Consider the following 18617-nt stretch of genomic DNA (forward strand, 5'->3'; position numbering starts at 1 on the left):
TAGTTTGGGTTAAAGGCAACTCCAAGGAAAGGTTATGGGGTACGGACATGGAAACTCAGGGAATCGCTGAATTAGCAGACTCAGGATGAGAGAGAACCCTTTATATAAAGCCCCTTTACCAAATACAACAATTCACTTCCTCTCCACATCTCCAGCACAGACAGAAATAGATTCCATATTCCACATCCCACTTCCCTCCTCAGCCCTTAGACAGTTCTTCCCCTTCCACCACCCTGTCCTCTGCCCTGACAGCCAAGGGAAGAGATTTCTCCCAGTTGGTGGGAGTAATTCTCAGGGTCATAGGGCAGAGGCTGCCCCAGGGACAAAGGCACTGGTGTGGAGAAGCTGCAGTTCTTCCGGAATGGTGTGTCCAGTGTCTTGATGTTACTGACACCCTGCAGGAGTGCCAGAATGAGGACAAATCGTACTCTCTGCCAAGCCAGCACAGAATAGCCTCTTCCCTTCCTCCTTCACCCCACTCCCAGTGCCTAGTCACCCTCACACACCGGAAGCTGTGGTGCCCTCTGTATCCAGAAGGTTTCGGGCTGCTCCTTACGGTAGTCATGAGGCTGTAAGGGAGAGATACTGAATAACTCTTGGCCTGAAGCTCCCCCTCTCAACCTCTGGGCCTGCTGCTTTCCCACCACCTGCCAGAGCCCAGCTGCGCATGTGGGGTAGGATGGGTTCTTACCTTGGTTGGGGCAGGAGGCCCTGCCTGCACCAGTTCCTTTTGGTAGTCGTGCTGTGTCACAGACTTGACCTCAGAGTACTCCCTTGTGGGTTCCCGCTCTGCCTGCACCTCTTTACTATACAGTCCTGAGGGTGTCAAGGTCGTTTTTCCTGGTTTCCCCCCACCCTCCCTTTCCCCTTCCCCTAGACTCTCACCAGATTTGGGGGTACAGGAGCATCTCCAGCATGGCTTCACGCTTCCCTGTGGGAAGGCAGGGAGCGGATAGAGCAGGGGAGTCTGGTTAAGAAGCAGGCCAGTGAGAAATATTTTGGAAAAGGAAGGAAAATCATGGGGTTTTGCCCTTCTACCCACTGGACCATCCATAGTCCCACTAGAAATTCTTTCCTCTTTTTTCTCTAACGGACTCATTCTGGCCCATTCTCTCACGCTTCACACCTCGAATTGGCTGACAGTGGTTTCCTGGTGGCTGGTATGAGTCTTTATGGGTGGTGCTGAGGGGCGTGGATGGCTGTCGCTGTAGCGTTAGCAGTCCCTGGTGTCCATGTCGGAAGAAGAAACCCTCAGAGCAACCCTGCATGCTTGGGACTTGATCCAGGTGGTTTGTGGCTCTCTGTGGGCCCCAAGTTGAGTGACCATGATATCCTTGCTGGTGCCCACCCTCATCATAAACCGCTGCCTCTCCCATAGAACTGGGGGGAGCCTTCAGGAAAAGGGAGCAGGTCAAAGCCTGATACCTCTTCCTCCCAGTTGTAGAGAAGGCACTGGCCCCTGGGCAATGTTTCACTGAGAACTTTACGTTTCCCTTCAACCTCAGGGGGCTTCCATAGCCCTCGGGCACCAGGTTCTGAGACTTGCAAAGATTTCCAGGGTTGTTTCTGAGGCTCCCCATGGCGATGATTCCAGGGGGCATAATTAGGGACCAGGTCTGCCCTGGGATTTCTAACGCCTGGAAGAGTGAAGGGACTGAGCTCAGGGTCATGGCCATGGCCTGGACTAGGGCCAGAGTCACAGACTGGAGCAGGACCAGAATCAGGAACAGTGCCTTGACCAGAGCCACGGCCAGGACCAGAGCCATGGCCAGGGCCAGAGCCACTGCCAGAACCAGACCTGGAACCAGGAACAGGTCCAGGGCTAGAACTAAGGTCATTTGTAGTACAGGGATCCCGAGCAACACAGGAAACATAGACAGGCTTAAAGCCAATTCTCCCATGGCCTATCTTGTGGGTAAAGCTGGGTCCAGTGCAGGGCTCCCGAAGAAGACTGTCTGAGGAGGGATCCGTGGAAAGACTTGGCTCAGAGCAGGGCGCTCCAGTATTTGCAGATAAGGTAGCTGCTTTGGCTGTGGGGACGGCTGCAGTTGCAGCTGCCAGGGCCGACCTAGGACCGGGATCGGAAGAAAACGGTTCGGAAGTTGACCCTAGCCCTTCGGAGCTGGGCTGTTGGTGTAAAGATCTGAAAGAAAGCGAATGCGTCAAAGTTGTCAAAAGCTCAGCAGAGGAAATCCGCTAACGTTCCTTGTCCCCTTATGCCTGCAGCCAGAGCTGCCGCTCTCACCGCGACTGCGATCCCTCAGTAGAATCAGAGGTCTCCATCTTCAGATACCAGCTACCGGGTTGCCATAGGGACAGTAAATAATTCCAGGAGACTGCGCAGAACTGGAGGGGGGGCGGATGTGGAGGGTGGGGGTGGAGGCAAGTTCCCTGAGGGGCGGAAGTCTTAAACCTGATGCGGTGCGGGAAGTCGCTTTCCGTCCGGACTCCATTCGGCCGCATCCCTGGCTTTTAAGGTTCCGCTGGTCTAAAGCCTCGCCCTCCAAACCTAAGCGTGATTCTTTGAGCCTTTCTAAGGTGGCTGTGTTGGAGAAGGGCACAGGACTGTGGTATTAGACAAAAGCCTACTTAGTGTATTTATGTAGGTGCAACGGTAGCTTCACCTTAGCTCATTCTCAAAAGTGGGGGGGAGCTTTTTCAAACATGTTATGGATGAAAATGTATCAGACGAGCTTAAAGGCAAAATGGTGAGCTATAGGGATTAGCAGCTTCTTTTGGTGTGATTACTTTGCCCCCAATAGAAGGCCCTCACATTGACCACCCTTCTCCCAGATCCTCTTATAACTTGGATTGGCAGCTGAATAAGGACCAGGATTGAGCACATCTCACTCCTGGCACTCAGTCTCTTCTTATTCATTCAGGCTTATTCCTACTGCTGCTTGTCTAGAAGCTTGACCCAGGTGGACTACTAGTCATGAGGACACACGGATCTACGCAAATGCTCCTGTAACTACAGTACGGGCCTCCTTAGTGTCTCTTACTCAGATAATAGTCAAGGGGAATCATAACCTTGAATCAATTTTCTTTCTTATTTGTGGTATACATCTTTACATATATTTAAGACAAAGATCCAAAATTGAGGGAAAGCAAGTTTATTAGCATCACGGGGTCCCTTTCCCTCCACCCCATCCAAGCATCCAGATCTGGGGTCCTTGGTTAGTTGGTAGGTTCAACCTGGAGGCCACTGGAGCTGTCGGCCCCCAAGTACGTGAATGTGCAGGTGATACACAGACTGTGCTCCCAGCTTCCCATCATTGATCACTGAAATGGAGCTTGGAGTTAGTGGGTTGGGATCATGGCTAAGGTCAAAGATTGAAGATCATATTGAGAAGTAAGTATGAGAATTCATAGGTGAGGGGCTCAAGGGCCACCAAATCACTCACCAAGTCGGTATCCATCTCTCAGCCCCTCAGCCTTTGCTGTCTTCTTGGCCACAAGGAGAAGGTGTCCTAGAAGCTACAGGGAAGGGAAAGGGGAAGGAGACAGGTAGATTCATTCACAGGGAACAAAACCTGTGGCTGAGTTCAGGGCTTCCCCCAGCTAAACCTTGGTCCTATTTTTCCCACCTGCTGGTCTTCTTCTTCAGCCTGGCTAATCCGAGGAATGGGTTTCTTGGGAATGACCAGGAAGTGCACAGGAGCCTGAGGAGCCACATCACGGAATACGAGACACTGGGAGCAGGGACAGGCCAGAGGCCACCACGTTACTCCAACAAACTAGATTGTATATATGAATCTCCTATGGGGATGATTCCTCAGGGCACCCCACCTGCTGGTCCTCATATAGAATATCAGCTGGGAGGCTCCGATCCAGGATCCTGGAGAAGATGGTTGGGGCTGTTCCCCCAGGAGCTGCCCGCTGGGCCTTGGCCACTTCATTCCCATCATTCACACCTGCAGCTCCTCGGACCTGAAGGTGGGTCAGACACACCCAAGGGAGGGAGTTGGCAATACCTTTCCCATGTGCTCAGTTGGGGCTGGCAGAGGCTGGGCACCGATAGTCATTAACTGAACCCTTCTGAGAACCTATTAGTTTTCCCACCCAAAGGAAAAGTTCCTCAATTTCAGAGCCTCAGCAGCAGAGAGTAGGGCTAAAGAGTGTTGGGCCTCGTTAGATAACAGGCAGTATTACAATGCAGGACTCAGCAGTCGTTAATTTCCGCTTCTAAAGTATCTAGGAAATCTAGCACTATTCAGGCGAAAGGATCCAGCATGACAATCTGGAGACTTAAGTCCCAGTTCCTATTTTACCACTGATTTACCTTAGATAAATCCCTTCTCTTGGCATCAAATATAAAATAAAGGGAGTACTTTGCATCATCATCTCTTAATACCACTTGGAGCTTTCCATTCACTCTACCTTGTTAATGTTTCCTCTTATTTCCATTGTTTTCTCATCTTGAAGCCATGTTACCAGCTTTATTCGAGTTTTAATACAATTCCCCTGTTTGACACAAGGGCCGGTGGGTGTCACATTTGACCTCTTAGTGTAACTTTTAACTCCAGTCCCCTGAATTAGTGAACTCAGCAGCCCCAGCCCCAGGGCATTGAGGGTAGGGAAATCCAAGTTTCTCCAGGACCTAGGGAAGGCTGAAGTCAGTGCTCTCACATTGTGGGACAAAGGGACGGGATGAATCTGACCCCTCCAGTCGCTCTGGCAAGTGGGAAAGATGAGAGGTTAACACTAGTACGCAGAAGGCCAGGGGCCTGAAGAGGGTCAGAATACTGCCTCGGAGAAGAGAAAGATCACTTCCTGCAGGGGGCACTGAGGGGGCTGCTCCAAGCAGGCGTTCGGTCAGCTGGGCTTCCGGCAGGCTTAGGAGAAGGCAGCAGCCTCCGCGTGGACCCTGTTCCGACCTCGGGGCCCGGGCCTGTGCGGGGAGTCACTCATCGCCAGTTCGCTTCTCTCGCGGCGAGGCTTTCGGAGAGGCTGCCGCGACCACCAGTCCCACCTCACCGCACAGCCCTGGAGCTTAAGCCTCGGGCTCGGTCCTCACGAGGCCGCAGGGCTGCGCGCGCCTGGGGGAGCCGAGGAGGGACGCGGCCCCCGGGCCCCGGAGGACGTCAGAGCCCGCAGGACACCCTCCTCGCCCCCACGGCCACTTCTCACCTGCGCCCCCCGCGGCCCTGCGACCGCCACAACCCTGCGCGCCACGCGCAGCCCGGCAGCCAGCACCAAGGCCGCCGCCATCTTCCCCTCGGCCGCGGGAACCTGTCACCTGGGCCAGCACAGGCTCTGCGGCCCGTAGGAGGTGGGGCTGCCAGGGAGCAGGCGAAAGGCAGCCATTGGCTCCGCCAGCCGCAGGGAGCGAGTCCTGCCATTCCATTGGGTCACACTCCTGGCCCTGCACGCTGCCCCATAGCCCAGAGGGTGGTTCAATTCACGCCATTGGGACCGCCGCCGGAATCTTTTCAGCCCATTGGCTGCTTCTGCCAACTCGACGATTTTTCCACTCCATTGGCTTCTTCTAGTCAGCGTGAAAGTTCCTTTTCCATTAGAGTCCCTAACTAGTTTTGCTATGAGATAGTTTCTCACTGCATTGGAAGGAAAAAGAGACCTAGAGATGGGATTTTCCTTCAGCTGGCTCTGATACACACCATCGGCCGCACTTAGGTTGCAGCGCCCGAGTGGGTGGGGCTTTTCCGTTATTGGCTCCTCCTAGTCAGGTCTTGGCCCTCCTGCTGGGCTGGGAGGAAGAGGCCAGCACTCCGTCACCTGCCGCTCAAAGCCTCTAATAAGACTGTAGACCCTTCACTGCATTGGCCAGCAGGAGGGCGGGGTCCTGATGGTACTCAGCTCTTATTGGCTCCAGGAACCACCGCTAACCCCAGGTCCAGGGCCTTTGGAATCCCGGAAAAAAGAGGCGGGTGGAGGACACCGGGCAGACGGGGCTAAAGGTGAATTGGGATAGGGTCCCTTTTTTTTTTTTTTTTTTACTGGCGAGATAGATATTTCCCCCACAGGGGCAATTTCAGCCCCTTGAACATTTCAGAAATTTAAACTTATCTAAGGGCAACTCCTTAATTTATGTTCTCGTTAACATATTCACTCCAATATGAAAGATTCTGCAGTTGTTTTAAGGATGGTTTTTGCATTTTTTTAATGGGCGGGGGCGGAAATGCCCTATCTTTGCCACACGACCAATAAGAAAATGTTCTTTCCTAATCAGAAAAGGTGTGTGATACGGTTAGCTCTGTGCCTGGCATTTCCAGTGAGTCAAGTTAGAAGGATGAGGGAAATGCATTATATAGCTAGATCTGAAGTATATTTCATTTTGCTGGAATATATATTTTTGACATAAGAAACGGGGTGTGTGTGTGTGTCACAAAATGCTAATATACTCACACCAGGTAAGCTTTAGTCTGACGTTTAACATGTAGGATAAAAGTCACCACTGTCTCTTTAGTTATGTTTTAGCACACAGCCTAAGAGATATAGGTGCTCAATAATTATTTGTAGCATGAATTACATTTGGTGTTTCCTTTAATTTCCTTTCATTATATATAATACATGCGTCGAATGTATTGTATATTATATTCTTAGTCTCACAGTTTTCCATATTATTACATAGTCTATGTAAATATACTTTGTAATGTTTGCATAAAACTTCCTTGAATGAGTTTATCATAGTAACCATTCCTTTATTGCTGACTATTAACTGAATTAGTTGTAGTGAATGGTTATTATGGCGCTAATTGCATATGACCAGTAATAAGGAACTCTTTACTTCTGGAGATAGTAAATTGCTTTCGTATAGCCATATTATTGTTGTTAGAAAGTCCTTTTTCCTCCAAAGGGCAGACATTTGACCCTGTGATTCCCCCGGGGAGTTCTAACAGTCCAGGTTGAGTTTTTTCCCTTAGAAGGACAGACAGCCTCCCCAAACATGAAGAAATGTAAACTGGCCTTTTCTCAGTGCCCTAGAGGCTGCAGTTCTCTGTGGTGCCTGTTGACCCCAAGAAGGAATATACCTGCCAAGAAGGACTCCTTGTGGTTAATTGGGCTCAAATTCAAAATCAGAGCCCAGCAGCCATTGCTGACAGGGGCCTCTCATACACTCTGCATGTCAGGGGAAAGCCACAGACTGAATGGCCAGTGTCCTGTTCTATGTTCCTGGTGGCTGAGCCCACCTTTATAAAGGAGTTCCTGGAATCATCTTTCAACCAATGGGCTGCAACCTTCCTAAATTGGAGCTGCACAGCTATACTCTTATTTGCATATTTACTGACCAATCAGAGCAATCCATAAGTCAATCAGAATGATTCTGACCAATCAGGACAGTGCTATTTGGACCAATCAGACTATAAATTTGGATTCCTCATTTGCATAAAAATAGACCAATCAGGGATAGGGCAGGAGCTTCCTCTATAAAACCAGACAGAGTGCACTTTTGGTTTCTGTTGGAGGTTGTCTCTCCCTGGTTTGCAAACTGTTTACCTAAAAGTTTCTCCCTTTACACACCCCAGATTGGGGACTCCTGTTTGCATTGGTTTGGTGGTAGTGACTTTTGTTGACATACCTCTGGGACAGCATCTCCCTAGAGCTGCTCTGGAGAAGGGCAAGAGATAAAAGGAGCTGGGATCTTGGAAGATGAAGGAAACCAGCCAGGAGGGGTAGGGGAGTACAAAGCACTTTGAAACTGGTTATTTCTTTGGGCTCTTATAGAGAGCAGGTAGCACAGAGATTAGCCCTCTTTTATAGATCCTGAAACTGAGGCCCAGAGAGGGGGAAGTGACTTGCCTAGGATCACAGAGCCCATTATGTCAGAATCTTCTACTCCCCATAAGAATCATCTATGGACTGCCTAGCCACTCCCCCACATTCACTGATTTTGGCCTCTGGCCCACAATCTTCTCTAATCAAAGGCTTTGTGATTATTCGAAGTTGCTCTCATCTGAAAGCTGAAATGCTCTGCAGGTTCTGACTGTCTCCTGTACTTCAATTCCTACCACTACATCTGCTGCTAGACCTCATTAAAGACTTCTATTCCTTTGTTCTTTTTTTTTTTTTTAAGATTTTTCTTTTTTTAATTGGGGAAGGGGAACAGGACTTTATTGGGGAACAGTGAGTACTTCCAGGCCTTTTTTCCAAGTCAAGTTGCTGTCCCTTCAATCTTAGTTGTGGAGGGTGCCGTTCAGCTTCAAAGTTGTTGTCCTTTCAGTCTTAGTTGTGGAGGGTGCAGCTCAGCTCCAGGTACGGTTACCGTTTCTAGTTGCAGGGGGCGCTGCCCAACATCCCTTGTGGGACTCGAGGAATTGAACTGGCAACCTTGTGGTTGAGAGCCTGTGCGCCAACCAACTGAGCTATCCGGGAGGCAGCTCAGCTCAAGGTGCTGTGTTCAATCTTAGTTGCAGGGGGCGGAGCCCACCATCCCTTGCCTGACTCAAGGAGTTGAACTGGCAACCTTGTGGTTGAGAGCCCACTGGCCCATGTGGGAATCGAACCGGCAGCCTTCGGAGTTAGGAGCATGGAGCTCTAACCGCCTGAGCCACCGGGCTGGCCCCCTTTGTTCCTTCTTTCAATTTGCCAATTGATTCCTGGCATCATTTTCTTTCCCTATTTGTATGGTCAGCTCCCTACATATCTTCAAGCCTTATTTTCCCAATCATTCTCCCTGACACTCTCCCATCAACACCCATTAATCTAAATATTTTGCTTCTCTGCTTTTCTGACCAGGTTCCTGCTTCCAACTGTACCTGAATCTTTAACTATCCACTGATCGTGTTTTTCTCCAATTCCCCACATTAGCTTTCCCAAACCTTCACCTCTCTTTTCCTGTCTCCTACTCCCCACACTCTTATCCCTCTCCTCGCCCTCCAGCGACTGACCTTATCTCCTACTTCCCAGGGGAACTTCCACAAGATTCTGCTCCCTGCAGCTCAGTGAAGATCCTATCCTTCCTTCTTTCCTTCCTTCCTTCCTTCCTTCCTTCCTTCCTTCCTTCCTTCCTTCCTTCCTTCCTCTTGGTCTTAGGAAGTGGTGTTTCTCCCGTCAGAGGGGATCCCTTCATCTCTGCCTTGACCTCATCCCCTCCCCCTCCATCTCTGGAACCTTGTCTCACAGGCATTTCTCTTCTGCATCTTTCAAGTTCTCTTTCTCTACTTGTCTCTTCCCCTTTTCCTTCCTAAAAAAAATGATTCCTGGACTCCACATCTCCCTCTGGCTATTGTCTGACTTCTCTCCTGCTCCTTTCATCCAAGCTTCTTAAAGACACTCCTGCCTCCACTGCACCACTGAAATTATACTCTCTGAAGTCCCCAAAGACCTAATTAGAAAATCCCATGGACATTTTTCAGTCTTTAGCTTACTGGAGGCCACAGTTGCATCTAACATCACTCTATCCTTCTTGAAACCCCCTTCTTGGCTTCCTTGAAGACACTCTCTTCTTCTAATGCCAGAGCTAGCAGCTTAAATGTGAGTGTGATGGAGGCAGATGGCTGGATGCAGCCTCTTTCCTGTGTGGTGCTGTCTTTCACTCCCAATAGGTGTTGACTCTAAAGTCTTAGGATTCTATCCCTGGGCTGGGCTCTAGCTGCCCCGTAAAGAGCCAGGTCAGATTCCAGTGGCTTCCCCTTTATTGCTGATCTGAGCCAGGCTCACAGAGGCTTGTGCGAGGTGTTGACAGTGTCTGTCCCTGGAGGAGGACAGAAGAGTACAGGTGAAAGGGTCAGGTATGGGGGTCAGATGTAGGGGGAGGTTGGAGGCTGTGTAGGCCAGGGGGCCCAGGGGGACTAGGTTGGGAGCTGGGATAGGCAGAGGGTCCCTGCTCCTGTAGGGCCTCGAAGTCAGAGTTGCTTATGATGGTTTCTCGGAGGGTAGCCATCTCTGCAAAAGGCACATAGTCTGCTCCTGGGGGTGGAAACCAGTACAGCTATGGAATGCAGGGGTGAGGGGGTGAGGTAGTCTTGGATGGGATGGTTGAGGATGGGAGTGCCTTCCTGCCTGGCCTTCTGACTACAGACCCTGGAATGGCCCCCATTCCAGGTTGCCCCCTCACCGTGAGGCCTCCTTCCTCGTCGCCGGGTCGCCTCAGTCTCAAAGAAAGTCTCGTGTTCCTCCCAGCGCCGGTCACAGGCCGCACAGAGGAAATTAGACTCAAAGCAGTTGCAGCAACAGCCTAGGGCAAGGGGACAGCCAAGAAAAGTATAGGGAATTGGGGTTTCTCCATGGGCTGACTATATGCTCATTTCTTCCTCACCAACCACAAACCCAAGTGTCTCCTACCAGCTCCCCCATCCTCGGCCCCAAACTATTTGCATCCTATCCCCACCCATGTCCACCTTTTACTCCCCTTGTCCTAGAAGGTACCTTTGACCCTGCAGGGATGGGACTTGGTAGCTGCGTGGTCTTCATGGCTGTGTTTGCAGCGACATTGGGCCCTCCAGGCCTTGGGGTCAAAGGTGGCTCGTCTCTTGAGCCAGAACTCACCCACCTCCTCTGGGCGTGATGGGATAAAGCAGAACATGAGGCAGCGGCACTGGCTCACTTTGCACGGCACAGATAAGTCTATGTGTGCAGATGGGGATAGATGGTAGGGTTAGACCAGCACCTGATAGCGCCTGGCCTTCCCATGCCAACCCAGTCTTCCACACAAATATACACACACTTTCTCTCATACATCCCAACACATGACAGAGTACAGTTATCCCTCCCCACTGACGGGCTGCGAGGGATAACTCAATTCTCCCTACCTGAGATGATCTGGTGCTCTCTCAACAAGTGTCCACAAAAGCACTTGGACTCATCTCCAATCCGGAAACAGTCCCATAGATAGTGGGGGCAGCGCCAGCCAATGTAGAGACCTGGGTGTGGCGGGATTGAGTAAGAAGGACAAGGGAGAAGGGAGGAAAAATAGCCTAAGCTCCCCAAGGTGTTCTCACCTATCCCCTGGTAGGGGGGCTCACCTGTCCCCCCAGGTGTATTCATGAGGACTCCACCCTCATCCCTACCTCTTTAGACTTTTTTCCTCTTTAGACTTGTTTCCTCATTGCCCCACAAATGTTTCATTTCCCTCCCCACCCTATCTCTGTCAGCCTGTCAGAGATGATTGAAGACAGTCTTCAGTTTCTGAGCAGGACGATTGTAAATGAAATTTTGTTTGAAGATGAACATGAATCTCAATGAGTTCTCTGTGACTGTAGGGATTCTCATCTCCTTCCCTCTCCAACTTAGAGCTCAACTTTGCTTGGTTTCCTTGAAGTGTCTAAGAGGGAAAGGGAAGATGACTGGCCAGGTGTAGAGCAGATGGTGGGGCTTGACTACTAATGAGCACGGTTGTTGAAGGGGCCTGAAGAGGAGGAGGTTCGGCAGTGCTGGGGCCAGGAGGGTTTCCCTTACTTCTCCAGGTTGGCACCTTCATACTTCTCTTCTGTGTTCCTGGTGTCATTGAACTGATGACCTCTATGAACTTGAAAAGGGCTGCCTATGGCTCTCCAAGGGTCAGGAGAAAGGGGTAGGGCAGAAGTCATGAGTGGTGAAGACCAAAAAATATAAGCTTGGGAGACATGGAAAGGAGGCATGGAAAGGAAGGTGAGGCTAAGAAGAATACCTGCGCTCAGGCACCAGCAGAGGCTACAACCATTGAGAGCCTGGTTTCAGCAGTGGGGTCTGAAAATGTCTGGCTTCACGGTCAATCTCACCACAAGGCAAGAGTGGTGCTATGTAAATGTGGGAGGAGAACCAGAGAACATCTCCTACTCAGATTTTCTCATCCTCCATGAGAGCTGAGAGTACCCCAACTTCTACAAGAATCCTATATGAGTCCCTGTGGAGTGGGACCTTCAGCTCTAGGACTCTTATTCCAGTTTAAAGGCTTCAATGAAGTGTCACCTCTACCAAAAAAGTGTCCCTGACTTCCCCTGTCTAGGAATCCCTCCTCCTCCTCTTGCCTTCTGTGGCTCCTTGTGCTACTTTTATGCATTGTAATGAACTGTTCACTTGTATTCCTGTTAGGCTGTGAGTTCCTCCAAGGAAGCGTCTGTCTTTTCATCTATATCTCTGGTTCTAGCACAGGGCCTGACTCAAAATAGGTGCTCAGAGAACACAGATGGCCTGACTCAATAAGTGAATGAGCAAATTCCTTCAGGAGGAAAGAGAAACCTGTATGCGAGGCATAACCTTGAAGTTCTATAAGGTAGATGAGAAAGAGTTAGTGTCCTCCAGTCTTTGGCTCTGGCCAGGGCCATACCCCACAATTCTGTATCTACTTGTCAGACTAAGCTTTCTTGCCTTACCCATGGTCTCTCAGGGTCTAAAGCCTGTTCAGATGTGGCTTTTGGCTTTGCTGCTTCTGTCCTGATGCTGACAGCCTGTAGTGCCAGGGCCCATTACACCAGGGAGCCTTGGTTGAAAGGATAGGCTATAGGCAGAGTCACAATGGGGGTGGGTGGGGGAGCCAGGATTCTAATGTAGGAATTCTGAATTCTGTCCATAGTAGCAGGACACACTGGAGGAGCAGGTGAGGTGTAGAAGTGGACAGGGGTCAGTGCCCAGAGATCAAGGCCCAGCCTGAGGGCCTGGAAGAGTCAAGTCCAAGTACTGATGTGGAAGTCAGTGCCCAGCTTTCAGATGAAGACTGGAGCTTGAACAGGGAGACTGTCAACTATACCTCAGACTCTATTACAGATGTCAGTGCCCTTAAAGTGGGACAGTTGACATCTGGCTGTGTATTCCAGAGTGGTGCCCTCTACATTCTCCCTGAATTCCAAACCTTCTTCCTGTTATGAGTGGACAAGGATTGGTAGGGGGAGGAGACATTATCTGGGATGCCGTTTTGATTCTGTACAGCACAGTTAATTCCATGATCACATAATCACATTTGCATGAGAACATTTCTTTATGCTTAGAATGTCTCCATACAACACATAGCTATTTTTACGTGAAGGATGTCTCCAGCCCAGACCATTCTCCTGAGCTTCAGACCCATATAGCCAGCTATCTACTAGACTCTTTCACCAGTATGTTCCACAAGCACTTCAAATGTGTTATATCCAATGATTCCTTCGAAACCTGGCCCTCATCCTTTATCCTCTGTTCATCCCGCACATACTTAGCAAGCATCTACTCTGTTTTAGGTATTCAGTTATTGGCACCATCATCCAATCAGCTACTTATGCCAATAACCTAGATGTCATTCCAGGCATGGCCCACTCTCTTATCCTACATGTCCAGTAATCCAAAGGTTGGTTTTACCTTCTTAGCATTTCTCAAATTTGCCTACTTCTTTCTACCTCCACCCATCCACTTTTTACCTGTATTACTACCAGTGCCCCACAGTGTAGTCTTCCTGTCTCCAATTTTGTCTTTCTCCAGTCTATCCTATTGCCAGAGGGATCTTTCAAAAACACAAATCTGTTCATGTTATTGTTCTATTTAAAATACTTTAGCGCCTCTCCGTTACCCTGAGGATATAATCCCCGCTCTTGAGTTTGGCACAGAAATACCTGTGCAATGCTGCGCTTTCAGAGCTGAGCTGGGCTATTCTGCCCATCACTCCATGCAGCAAGCATACTGCATTTCTTACAGTTCCCTACCAGTGACTTGCCCTCTCATGTCTTACCATACTCCACTTTTTATGTGGCTACCTCTTCTGACTCATATTACAGACTTCAGCTGAGAAGTTCTCTTCCAAGGCTTGCTCCCCAAGCTCCCACTATTGGGTGCCACTTTTTTCATGGGCTGAGCTCAATTATAGTAATTATTAGAATGAATTGTAATTGTCCTTTTACTTATTGGTGTCTTTCATTAAAGTGTAAATTGTTTGAGGGATTTTGTCTTTGAAATTCCACCAGCACCACCACCTCCACGGGTAGCTCAATGCCTGGCACGTTGCTGGTGCTCAATAAATATTAAACAAATAAGAGAAAAGCTTACACTTGATATTTCTCTACAGAGCTCATAGACTGACTTTCCAATGACAGAAGAGCCCCAGTATTAGAAAGGAACCCCAAATATCTTTGTTCAGGATTGAATGACACTTAAATTTTAGTATCAAAATGCCTGTTTTAACAGGAAAATGAAGTCCAATCTCAAGAAGTGCAATGGCCTTGAAGAGTGGGACGTAGACAGGAGGTTCTGAGAAGGAGAATGAGGGGACTGAACAGACTCTACGTTTGCAAGAAATATAATTAAGAGTGACAGAAGATATAAACAAACAAAGATGTTTCAATGACTGAAGGAAGGCTGAGAAACAAATGAGATCACTGTGACTTTCTTGTCCAGGGGTCCCTGAATGGGACTGAGGAGAGTAAGTTACATTGAAGAGGTATAAGGTCATAGAATTATCTGGTTATCTTTATATCTTAGGCCATCTAGTTTTGACATAACTCTACTCCCATCATAAGGGGAAAGAAAGCATGAAAAACCAAAATGAAGTGACATGCACTGAATTCAATCTAGAAACCCCAGAATCCTCATAGCAGGTCAGACGGCCCTCTTACTGAAGGTAATCCCTATAGATATGAAGTTCAGTAACACAGGTACATAGGATGGCATGTGTTTACGCAGTACATCTGCACACTCTTTATATACAGACATAGAGAAGCACAGCAGGCCACTAACAGGACTGTCAAGGGTATTAATTCTGGAATGAGACTTGGAAGTGACAGGGCTAGAAGATACTCTTTGGTGGAGACTCACAGCTTTTGGGTACCCAACTGATCATGGGTCTCACATGCAGGGGTGACAGCCTTTTAATGGAGTTTCACCAAGGAGATGAAGGCCTTTTGCCATGTAAGAGCAACAAGTCACTTGGAGATTGTGTAGGGTCCTGGGCCATCTCTGCCTTAGGGTCCGTTGGTACAGGCAATCTGAGCCCTAGATCTAGGGCTGGCCTGTGGCCCTTCTGTTTTTAACACCTTTAGTTAGGCAACCTGTCCCTACCTGGGCTTTATGTGAATATCCCACTTTTTGTTTGCATCCATGCCATCCACCTTGGCCCACTTGCCTGCTCCCCTCCCGGATTCCAGGCAGGTGGCATTGCTATTTCCATGAGAGACAGCTATCCATTGAATGGGCAAGTTCCTAGAACATTGGGTTGGAGAATGGACATGGGCCTGTAAGAGGCCTCTGGAAGGCTGCCTGGGCTCACCTGTCTGAATGGCATTCAGGGCTGCATTCTTCTCCCATTGGAAAAGATGATTCACGTGAGCACCAAACTTCTCTCTGTGCATTGCCTTAGCCAATTCCACCAACTCTGCCTGCTTAGCAGGGACCACTGGGCTGACTGTGTAACCTTGGAAGGGAAGGGCTGAGTGACAAAGGGGAAGTGAGGAGGCCCTAAAACTAAGAGAAGGGGCCAGGTCAAAGAGTAACCCAATCCTTTCCTCATAGGGCAGGTGAAAGACAGTGAGTGATGAGAATGAAAAAAAGGGCAGGCGTAATTACGGCTAACTCCTTTTTTCTCCGTCTTCTTTCCCAGATGATGTCCAGGCTGAGCTGTGTGAGCAGTGCTTTCAGTGGCATCTACCCCCTCCCTGTCCTCTCCGTTCTCCTCCCTTTCCTTTTCAGGTGTGTCCAGGTGAGCCTGGGCTGAAGAGCCTGAAAGTGAGTGCTTTTGAAGGACCTCAGATTCAGAGATCTGGTTGGATCTCCTTGTCCATAAGACCTGACTGGACGAAGCCCCAGAGAAGAGGTCTTCCTTCAGAACTTGAGAGGAAGACACAGACACATGGCCTGGTGATGATTTATGAGAAGTAAAGTGTTTCTCTGGGACCTTAGAGATGTGACTCTCCAATGGGCTCTCAGGGATAGAGTGTTCTAAAGAGGCCTTGGAGATGGAAGGCTCCAAAAGGGATTCATAGGTGTGTGGCTCTAAAGGGGTCTCAGAGATGGAAGGCTCCAAGGGGGCTTCAGAGGTCTGGGTCTCTAAAGGGACCTGGTAAGGTCCCAAAGGACTGGAAGGCTCCAAAGGACTTTCAGAGGTAAGGGGCTCTAAAGGGGTCTCAGGGACAGAAGGTTCCAAGGGGGTTTCAGTGATAGGAGGCTCCTGTGAGTCCTTGGCTGAGGGGTCCTTTGAAGAACGGTGCTCCTCTGCATCTGTGGTGGTAGGAGGCTCCTCTGTGACCTCGTCTGCTTCCATCTAGTGGTAGAATAGAGTACAGGCTTCATTAGATTGGGATTGGAGGGTCTGCAAGTCAGGGTTCACAGTAGGGTATGGAGTTAGGATAAGGTTCTCAGTGCACTGGAGATATAAGAGGAAAGCAAGATGAACTCTGCATCAGAGTATAGTGCCAGGAGTTTCACCCAAGTGCCTAGACCCCCATATGGCAACTTGCTGTGGTTTGTGAGGGAGCGGGAGTTTAAATGGCTGATGCAGTCAGAATCCCATCAGTAGATGGTAGCAGAGGACCATGCCCCAGGAGGGAGCCTGAACATAGCAACTTGGCCAGTCGAAGAGCAGGGTCCTGGGCATACCTTAGAACTCTGGGAGTCAGCCTTTAGAAGCCTAGGGACTAGGAATACCAAGCCAAAGTAGGAGTTTGTTCCCAAGAGTGTATGAGGATGCCACAATGGCAGGGTCCTGTCCACAGTCTAATTTTGTCTAGGGACCACACGCACCTTCCCTTGAGGATGACATTCATGTTCGAGGTTTCAACTATTTCCAGCTGTATGCCGATGACTCCTAAATCCATAATTCCAGCTCAGACCTCTTTAAATCCCTATACTTCACATTCATACCCCACTGCCGCTGGACATGGCTAAATAAATGTCTCACAAGGTATTAAAACTGAACTCTGGGAATTATCCTAGTCTTCTCTTTTTCCCTCAGCCCTCATCTTCAAATAGGGACGAAGGACTGTATTTCTCTCTCCTAAATATCCCCGAAGTCCATTCTCTCCTCTCCTTTCCCTGCAATTTTGTTTAACTTCTCATCATTTTCTACCTGGATTATGTAATAACTTTGCCCCTCTGCTGCCTTCCCCAGCATATTAATCCACTCACCCATTCTTTCATTGATTTATCGAAAACTTACACTTTTATCAAGAGCCTAATCTTACACTTTTAATCAGGCACTGTGCAAGCACTGGACTCAGTTGAAAGAATCTGGGAAGGAGACAGGTTAACTAGAATGACAATACACATGAGCTGGTGTTGTGCTGGGGTAAGTCCAGGATGCTGTGGGGAGGGGGCTGTGCCTAATTTATCTTGTAAGTTATATCCAAAAGAGAGTCCTCCTTAATGACCCAATCAAGAGCTTTCAAAATGCAGTCTAACAATGGCATGCCCTTGCTTAAAAATACTCAGTGACTCAGCCTAAGGATTAAGTGTGAATTTCTTGGCTCTGACATTCAAGGCCTGTCATTTGTAACGGTGTCTAAGGATTTCAGCCTTAACTTTCCCTGTGCCCTACTCCCCCCCCCCCTCCAGAGATACTAAATACATCACTTAAACTCATTAGAGCCTTTCCAAAGACAGGAAGTAGGGGGAGAGGTAGGATGGTGGGGAGGAAGGTGACCAGACTTTCAGCAAGAGGAAAAAGGGACCTGGGGGTGGAGAACCAGAGGATGGGAGAGAGGAAGGGGGAAAAGAAGAGGAGAAGGGAACTGGTGGGAAGGGGAGGGTAAAGATAAAGAGAATAGGAGGGGGTTGGACTAAGGTGGGAAGGGACAGAAAGTGTTAGGAGGGAAATAGGATGAGGGTTTGGAGTGGGGGCCATTGGAGAGACTACATACCTCTGGGCTTTGGCTTGGCTGTTACAAGTCCTTAGGTCAGGGTGTTGTCTGAAGCTGGGAAGCGGAAGTGTTAGACCCGAGGGAGGGAAGGCTCTTGGTTGTGGATGAGACCCAGCTTCAGGGCGCTGTGTGGTGACTGGACTTGCCTGAAGTCTACGATTTGTGGAGGAGACTTGGACACCTGCAGAAATTTGCAAAAGAGCTCTGGCCAGATCTGGGGGAAGGGTGGAAGGAGGGGAGAAGAGGGGATCCAGGGCCGATGAAGGAGGGACTTCACTGAATCCTCTGGAACCAAGGCGGGGAGAGAAGGCATCCGTCACCAGAGCAACCAGAACGCCCAGTAATCTCAGTGTCAACAGCAGTCTGATCACATCCCCGGTGGGTGAGGTCTCCTGTGTGCGTCTTATTGGACCTGGAGAGGACAAACCTAGAGGGTTCAGTTCTTTTAACAGGGTTTGCAAGATCTTTTTCAGAGTCTCTAGGTAGGGTTTGCGGATATCTCTGGGGACATCCGTGGGTCTGGATATGTGAGCGTCTCTGCAGGGTTCCTAAGAGACGTCTGTGCGGCGGCCAGTGGGGTCTGTGAGGATCTGAAGGGAGTATCCTGGCTTGGTGGTTTGGGTGAGAGCAAGGACTCAAGATAGCTGGGGCTGGGACGGAGTCTGTCCTCGGAGCCCAGCTGGACCAATTGAGAGACCAATGGAATAGGGCAGGGGGCGGGCTTTGCTGAGAAGGACCAATCGAACTGACCGGGGGGCGGAGCGCCATGCGACGTCAGGCCGAGGCCGCAGCCGCGGGGCCTTGTTATCGCCTGTTCAGCGCAGCCCGGAGTCGCCCAGGCCCGAACTCCCACCCAGGTCCCCGGCTTGGCTTCAGCCGGCCCAACCCTGGCCCCGGGCCTACGAGGACACCGGAGGCCACTCC

At 49.7% G+C, this 18617-nt stretch overlaps 3 protein-coding genes and 1 long non-coding RNA gene across 11 annotated transcripts; 1 reads left to right on the top strand and 3 right to left on the bottom strand.

The window, feature by feature from the left end:
- Positions 1–86: 86 nt before the first annotated feature.
- On the bottom strand, positions 87–2993 carry SPAG8 (sperm associated antigen 8). 6 transcript variants are annotated; one of them, XM_074330696.1, is made up of 7 exons: positions 2246–2993; positions 1426–2143; positions 1127–1301; positions 886–931; positions 692–806; positions 507–569; positions 87–395 (listed from the first exon to the last, which is right to left on the bottom strand). In XM_074330696.1, the coding sequence occupies exons 1-7, from the start codon at positions 2461–2463 to the stop codon at positions 207–209; spliced, it is 1524 nt and encodes a 507-aa protein (XP_074186797.1). In that variant the 5' UTR covers positions 2464–2993; the 3' UTR covers positions 87–206. The 6 variants fall into 6 exon arrangements, with proteins under 6 accessions (XP_074186797.1, XP_019584631.2, XP_074186799.1 ...); XM_019729072.2 differs by having other exon boundaries at positions 886–967; XM_074330698.1 differs by lacking the exon at positions 692–806.
- A 104-nt stretch (positions 2994–3097) lies between these two features.
- On the bottom strand, positions 3098–5738 carry HINT2 (histidine triad nucleotide binding protein 2). Of its 3 annotated transcripts, none has more exons than XM_074330705.1 (5): positions 5619–5738; positions 3790–3930; positions 3588–3692; positions 3405–3477; positions 3098–3282 (listed from the first exon to the last, which is right to left on the bottom strand). In XM_074330705.1, the coding sequence occupies exons 1-5, from the start codon at positions 5619–5621 to the stop codon at positions 3191–3193; spliced, it is 414 nt and encodes a 137-aa protein (XP_074186806.1). In that variant the 5' UTR covers positions 5622–5738; the 3' UTR covers positions 3098–3190. The 3 variants fall into 3 exon arrangements, with proteins under 3 accessions (XP_074186806.1, XP_074186805.1, XP_019584644.1); XM_074330704.1 differs by lacking the exon at positions 5619–5738 and adding an exon at positions 5131–5570 and having other exon boundaries at positions 3588–3662; XM_019729085.2 differs by lacking the exon at positions 5619–5738 and adding an exon at positions 5131–5529.
- Positions 5739–5828: 90 nt separating this feature from the next.
- Positions 5829–15577, top strand: LOC141571153 (uncharacterized). The gene is made up of 3 exons (XR_012495843.1): positions 5829–5918; positions 14032–14266; positions 15440–15577. It is a non-coding gene; the product is annotated as an uncharacterized LOC141571153 (long non-coding RNA).
- On the bottom strand, positions 9579–18380 carry FAM221B (family with sequence similarity 221 member B). The gene is made up of 7 exons (XM_019729084.2): positions 17694–18380; positions 15406–16099; positions 15110–15253; positions 10713–10823; positions 10330–10527; positions 10019–10138; positions 9579–9655 (listed from the first exon to the last, which is right to left on the bottom strand). The coding sequence occupies exons 2-7, from the start codon at positions 16097–16099 to the stop codon at positions 9618–9620; spliced, it is 1305 nt and encodes a 434-aa protein (XP_019584643.2). The 5' UTR covers positions 17694–18380; the 3' UTR covers positions 9579–9617.
- Positions 18381–18617: the final 237 nt, after the last annotated feature.

This window comes from Rhinolophus sinicus, linkage group LG04, assembly GCF_036562045.2.
Source record: "Rhinolophus sinicus isolate RSC01 linkage group LG04, ASM3656204v1, whole genome shotgun sequence".
Taxonomy (NCBI): Eukaryota; Metazoa; Chordata; class Mammalia; order Chiroptera; family Rhinolophidae; genus Rhinolophus; species Rhinolophus sinicus.